At 44.4% G+C, this 7,307-nt stretch overlaps 1 protein-coding gene across 1 annotated transcript; it reads right to left on the minus strand.

The window, feature by feature from the left end:
• Positions 1 to 385: 385 nt before the first annotated feature.
• LOC138152771 (somatotropin) lies at positions 386 to 2,497 on the minus strand. Its single transcript, XM_069076855.1, has 4 exons — positions 2,306 to 2,497; positions 1,588 to 1,704; positions 921 to 1,082; positions 386 to 586 (listed from the first exon to the last, which is right to left on the minus strand). Exons 1-4 carry the CDS (start codon positions 2,495 to 2,497, stop codon positions 386 to 388), a joined length of 672 nt encoding a protein of 223 aa, XP_068932956.1.
• Positions 2,498 to 7,307: the final 4,810 nt, after the last annotated feature.

A 7,307-nucleotide genomic window follows, 5' to 3' on the forward strand; every position in this document is an offset into this window, starting at 1 on the left:
GACTGGGTAAATGGGACTTAGGTCACACAGGAAACAGGGCTGGGAGAATAGTGTTGGGACAATGGTATAGCAGAAATGGGGAGAGTGGGAAAGTAATAAAAAACTTTTCCTGAGTCCCCAAGCAGGTCACCCAGACTTCAGACCATTTTAGAAGCTGGAGAAGCTGGGGCACACTCTGCCTAAGATACAAGTGGGCCCTTAGATCATTCCCATTTAATTACCACCATCCCTACCCCCATCCCACCCCAAGCAAATGATGCAACAAAATGCACAGTTAGGTTTATGCGATTTTATTTTTTTCAGTGGAAAGGCATGTTAGGTGGGGGTGGCCCTGTCATCCTCTGAGAAGGGACAGTGCCCTGGGTGGGGATGCAGTCAAGGGCCGTCAAAAGGCACAGCTGCTCTCCACAAAACGGCGGCACTTCATGACCCGGAGGTAGGTCTCGGCTTTGTGAAGGTCTTTCTTGAAGCAGGAGAGCAGCCCATAATTCTTGAGCAGTGCTTCATCACTACGTAGGTTGGTGTCAAATTTGTCATAGGTTGTCTTAAGGACCAGACCACCCCTCGAGCTGCCATCCTCCAGCTCCTAAAAAGAGAGGGGAAGAGGAGTGTCTAGGGGGACCCTTCTTCATCTCATCTATTCCCTTTTCATTTCCCCCCCCCTTGAAATCAAGAAAATGAAAAGGAAATGGGGTTACTGGCTCAATGAGGAAAGTAAAGAAAGAGAATGGTTTTTTTATCCATCAAAAGACATTGAATTCAGGCTCTTCTGAAAGAAAGGAAGGGTGACAGCCCTCCTTCTGCCCTTATCCCCCCTTAATCTCTCCTTTTCCTCTTCTCCCAACCACCCATAATTAAGTTAGCAAACAGGAATGATGCTTGGCTCCTGGGGTATATCAGGAGCTCCACACCAACCTCACCTGCATGAGAGCTTGGATCCCTTCTTCCAGGTCCCTGAGCTTCTCATAGACCCGGTCTGAGGTACCAAACACCAGGCTATTGGTGAAGACCCTGCTGAGGAACTGCACAGGGCTGAGCCAAGATTGAATGAGGAGAAGGGAAAAACGAAGCAATTCTACATCCTGGGGATGAAGAAGGGAAGGAAGGGGAGAAACTGTGAGCAGAAACATTTAAAGGGATAAAGCCAGGAAAGGGTTAATTCAATTCAAGAAAAGACCTGATTATTAAGGGCTAATTATAGAGACTTAGAAGTTTCACCTACAGTCTTCTTTATTTTTTTCCTGTTCTGTCCATTTTAATTGGTATTTTATGCATTCAGAATAAAAATAAAATTTAAAAATTAAGATCCTATTATGCACAAAGTACTAAATTAATATGCCCTGCACCTGCTCTTACCCTGGGCAGCTGTTCTAATATTCTGGACACTGAGTCTTCTTGATTTATAGAGAGAGAGCTAGAGAAGCAACTCTAATTTTGAGGGTGAAGGGAAGAGAGGAAGAGGTAGGCTGCTCAGATGTCTTGGGGCACTGGCAGTTTGGGGGAGAATAACTCCTCAGGTTCTTTCTTTGTCTCACCTGGAGTGAGATAAGAGGTTGGGGGTGGGCACGGAAAGGGGGAGTCACTCACAGATCTCTGCTGGGCCTCATCCTTGCCAGTGGGAGCTGGGATGGTCTCAGAGAAACAGAAAGCTGTCTGGGTACTCTGGATGGAATGTCTCTGTGCCTCTGGAATGTATGTACGCTCCTGTGTAAACAGCCAAACAAGCGTAATGAATGACCAAAGCCAGATACAATGTACCTCTTCTAAGAAACATTCTCCAGTTCCCATCACCATCTCCTCAGCACCTCCCCTCAACTCTGATCATTCCACCATTTTGAATCCTCCCTCAGTACTTCTGCTCAGTTGTCTGTACTTTCTTCCATGTGAATGTCCACACTGAATTGGTCTGATCCCTCTTCTCAGCACCCCAGTAGTGTGAGCAGGATCCCTGGCTCCCCACTTGGAAGCCGTCTTCGATACTTTTCTTTGATCTCCCTACCCATCCAGTCAGTCATGACCAAATCTTTTCAGTTCCACCTGAATGGTATTTCTCATATTTATGTACTACCACCATCTTAGCCCAGCTCCTTACTCTGGCACACCTGGGCTATTGATATAGCCTTCTGCCTATCCTCCCTGACTTTGGTGTTTTCCCTTTAATCTGAGATTGATCTTCCTCAAGGAAAACTGCTTACTGGAGTGTGGTAGCTTCTGATTCCCTCTCATATTGAATTAAAGTTTGTACAGATCCCTCTCCACTAATGCTCTACTCCAAACCCCCTTTCCCCATCCCTCATGGACTCACAAACTCCTTGTACGTGTCAGCAACCAGTTGGTGTAGATGCTGAGCACGAAGCACAGCATTGGCAAAGAGGCTGGACAGAGGCATTGTCGGGAAGGCACCAGACCTCTGTGGCCCCAGCAAGGCAAAAGCGATGAGAAGCAACAGAGAGATTTGGGTACCTGGAAAAAGAAAGGATGAGTTTCTATATCCCATCACTAGTTTCACTGGTGCCTGTCCTGCTACCATAAGAACCTCCTCTTTCCTGCTAATGGTACCTAGATGATGATCTTGGAACCTAGACCTCATCTCTGGACCCTTAGTTTCCATTTTCCCGTGATTCCCCATTCCTGACATCCAATTTGGGCGTTTGATGGTCTAAACTCTGGCGCTTAGCTCCTTTCCCCAGGTTCTTAACTCCTTTCCTAGGGCCAGGAAGTGTTTTAAATGTTAAACTTCTGAACAAGAAAAGACTCAAAAGAAATTTTCATCTGTATTCAGAAGCCCACAACCAAGGCTCTATTTGCCCCTTGGTTTACATAATTATTCCTGTCTCTGTTTCCTGGAAAACCCCCTAGAAGGCTGTCCCCAGGGGTCTTCCATCTGTCTCAGCCCTCCCTGGTCTCTTCTACAGGTTTTCCTTCTTCCTCACTACCCATTTGGGAACCAGTTAAGATACTCTGTTGTCTTTGGGCACAGAAAGAGGATGGGGACCTGTTGTTTTTCTCTTCCAAAAAGGTCAAAATAGGGGTGGAAGGGATGAAACTGAAGCATGTGGAATGGAAACTAAAAATATGGAAAGATTTCTGACAGGGAGGGTATAAAAACCATTGGTCCAAGAGGGAAGAAAGGGGGCAGGGGAATGGATGATGGTCTTTGAGATATCTGGGTAGAGTACCTGGAGCCATCTTCGCTGGACAAGCTGGTCACAGGATCTTGGTCAATGTAGGTGGCTGAATCCTAGGGCTCTGGAACTGCTCCCCTCCAGCACCTCCTTATACCCTAGTCCCACCTCATCTCCCCCACCTTTCTCCTCCATTATGCATTGCTCAGTACCACTGGGGGCTGAACTGATGGATAATTTAAAGGCAGAAATGCTGAATCCTCCTCCCACTCAGATTCTGTTTCATAGCTCCTTCATCCCATTCTGGGGTGTCATTCTCCCCCCCTCTGTACCCAACCTTTAGAGCCTTCTCACCTGCTTTCCCCCCTCCCACCCCCCTTCACACACGAACATTGAGTCTGTGTCTGCCCCACCTGCCTTAGCCTGAGGACTCTGTGTTCTCCCTGCATCCAGAGTATTTGGACTTACAAAGAAAATACCCAGGCAGGGAAGCAGATAGAAGGGATTCAGGGCTAAAAGAATTGGTGTGTGTGTGTGTGTGTGTGTGCGTGTGTGTGTGTGTGTGTGTGTGTTTGTAAAATGGAGAGTGGCCATGCCCTATAAGGTAAATTCTCAGAATTTATTTGGAAAAGAAATGGTTCGTGTTTAGTGGGTAGCATGAGCAAACATTCCATCTTTGTCCTTTTTTTTTTTTTTGGTGGTGGGCAGCAGCACTGGTCTATGACCTTCAATGCTCTGATGTCATAGGGTTGTAGGTTACAGTTCTGACCTAGCCCCAAATCTCTACTATATGGAGAAAAAGTTGGGATAATCCCTTATCAGCAGTACTTCTGAACACTTTTTGCTCACACTCTACTCCTCTCTTCCAGCCCAGAGAATAGGTCTATATTGGCCATCAGTCATAAGAGGGTTGTTCAGGGAAGGTAGGACAGATTCTCTTCTGCTCTCTGACCCCTACAACTTCCCCAATCAGTCCCTAATGTCTTCCTTGAGCTTTGGGGCTATTGGATGTGGTGTTAACGTTGATCACTGGAGAGCATTACCTCAAACAACCTTTTTTTTTTCCCCTGGGCCATATGTGAGCCATAAGGACTCAGTTTGGAAGTATTGCTGTGGATCTCAAAGATTGAGAATTTGGGGAGGGGGGATGTAAATCCTTCTCCTTCCTCTAGAAACAAAGAAAGTAGACAACATTTCTGTGTTTGGGGGTAAAGTTTTCAGTGGTATCTCAGGTCTAATTCAACTTTGGGAGTGGGGGGAGGTGTTATGAGGAGAGGTCTGTCTCTATGAAACCAGTGAAACAGAAAGATCACCCAGAAGACTTGGGCAAAACTTATGGAGTATCTTCTCTACCCCCTTCTGCTAGACCCCATTTTCATCAAGGAGAAGCTGAATTTATACCGTGTTTCCCTGATAATAAGACACTGTCTTATTATTATTTTTTGGACAGAAAAACACCAGAGGGCTTATTTTCAGGGGAGGGCTTATTTTAATGAACATTGACAGCAATTTTAATAAACAGGTAAATGTGAACAAAAAAATGTACCTTTATTCAATAAGCAAATCACTGGGGAAGAACAGGATGACGTGCTCACTGCTGCAGCTCTGATTGGATGCAGCTCGGAGCGTGGCGTGCGTTTCACGGGGTGGGGGGATGGTGCATACAGAGGGTACCGTAATGTAGCGTGTAGCGCAGGGGATCACCTTTACTACAGTAGCAATCTAAATAGGGCTTATTTTCGGGGGAGGGCTTATTTTAGAGGAATCTTAGTAAGGGGAGGGCTTATTTTCGGGATAGGTCTTATTATTGGGGAAACACGGTATGACAATAAAGAATATCCCTAAAAAGAAAACCACAGAATCACAGAATATCAGATCTGGAAGGGAACCAAAAGACCCACTCTTTCAGTCCCCTATTTTTGCAGATAAGAAGGCACAGAAGAGCAACTCAGTGGAAGGAGGCCATAAAGAGAGGCAAAGACAGTCTTGTACACCTTATTTTAGTCATGGGGGGATTTGCTATTATTTGCAGTATAGGATGGCCCTTTTGTGAAGGAATGTTAGGGGAAATTACAGTTATGGGGGAAAACAAACAAAAATGAAGACATATATAAAAAAACTTTTGGTTGGAAACAACCTGTGACTTCATTGGTATAGTGAATCTCTGGTGAAATCGGCTGTTGTTCAGTTATTTTACTTGTGTCTGACCTCATGACTCCATCTGGGGTTTTCATGGCAAAGACACTAGAGTGACTTACCATTTCCTTCTCCAGCTCATTTTATAGATGAGGAAACTGAGGTAAACAATGACTTGCTGTAATGCCAAGCAAAGGCAACTTCCCAAGGTTCAAAATACCAGCATAGGTGCTCTCCATTTTATTCAGTAACAAATTAAGAACAGACAGAATCAAAATATAGCATAATTCAAAATACAGCATTTACCAAGTGTAATTCAATAATCTCCAAGTACTACCCCACCCCTGGACATTACATTCATTTAGTCAATCACAAAGTCCCTCTTCTAAATACTACTCCACCCCTAGGCTGTACATTCATTTAGTCCATCACAAAGCCCCTCTTCTCAAATGGAGATTAGTTTCCAATCATAAGTAAAGTACATTCATTTGGTCAATCACAGAGCACAAAAAAGTAAAAAGTTCCCCACCCCCAGGATCACAATTGAATCTACCCCAGAGTTACAACAAGCTTAAGCACAGCACTTAATACCCAGAGAGAGGTCTTTTCTTCATCTTGACCCGAGGCAAGGTCTCAGCAATCTTTGTTCCTGGGGAGACAGAGCTTAGCAAGGCCACAAGATACATTGCCAGTGTCTTCATTAATTCATTCTCTGTCTGCAGAACAGTCCTAGGACCCCTGAAAACATTAGCAAAACCCCCTTCCAGGATTTCTGTAAAGATACAACAAGAAAATCCTTCTTCAGGGCTTTTGGACCAACAGCAAGGTTCCAGAACCTCTGCAACAACAGCACTGTCCTTCACCAGTGGACAGAATTCACTCTCTGTCTGCAGAACAGTCTCAGGAGAGCTCTGAACCAACAGCAAGGTTCTAAGACCTCTGCAACAACAGGACTGTCTTTCACCAGTGGAAAAATCTGGCAAAACAACATCAAAACAGACAAAGTACCAGCATAACAGCCATATCTCCTCAGTCCTTGGCAGCTCTGGGTGGCAGCTCTCAAAAGTCCTGGGCAATTCAAACTGGCCCTCAGCAATCCTCTTAGTCTCTCTCTTCCTCCAAGATGCTGCTTCCAGAAAGTTCTTCTGTCTCTCTCTTTTCTTGTGTCTCTCTAAATTCACCAGCTCCTCCCAGTTCAGCCCTCTCTTTTCATGTCAGCAAGTCCATCCCACAAGTGGGATTCATGAGCTCTGGGTTTTAACACAATCAAACCAAAAACCAAGCCAATACAGGGGGATCTTTAAATTTCATTACTATTACACTTGCCTAGGGTTAAATAGCTAATAAGTGTCTGAGGTGGAATTTGAACTCAGGTCTTCCTGACTCCAGGTCAGGTGCTCTTTGTTCCTTCCATCACCTTAGCTGTTGATCAGATCAGCACTTATTCTAAAAGTTTTGGTGTTAAAAGGGTTGATTCCCAGAGTCAGGACTTGAAACTTGATGGTGATGATGATGGTGGTGGTGGTGATAAAGATGATGGTGATGATGGTAATGATGGTATTTTACCATTTATATAGCACTTTAAGATTTTCAAAGCACTTTGCAAACATTATCTCATTTAAAACTCATAATAATTGGGTGAGATTGTATCTACATAGGTTTATTATCCCAATTTTACAAATGAGGAAACTGAGGCTCAGAAATTACATTACTTGTCCAACATCACACAGTTAAACCCCAAAGATGAGATTTGAACCAGGGTCTCACCTCACTACAAGTCTAGCATGTGGTTGGCTAATTTTTTTATGTTAGAGTTTCAGGTACTCTGACTCTGGTCCTAGGGAACAAAACCAGACATTGATTCATAGATTCCCCACCAATGGGAAACCAAGAGGGAGCAATGGAAGTAACTGGGTCTTTGAAAGATATGAATAATTGGTAGGGTGATGGGCAGGATTCTTTCCCAAAGTTCCTTGGAACCTAGAGTCTTTCAATGAGTCTGAGTATTATGGAGTGATAGGTAAAAGAGACTTCCTTAGAAGACCT

The sequence above is a fragment of the Petaurus breviceps genome, unplaced genomic scaffold (genome assembly GCF_028583685.1).
Source record: "Petaurus breviceps papuanus isolate PSGF00001 unplaced genomic scaffold, PetGlider_PUasm1.0 90925, whole genome shotgun sequence".
NCBI classification, from domain to species: domain Eukaryota; kingdom Metazoa; phylum Chordata; class Mammalia; order Diprotodontia; family Petauridae; genus Petaurus; species Petaurus breviceps.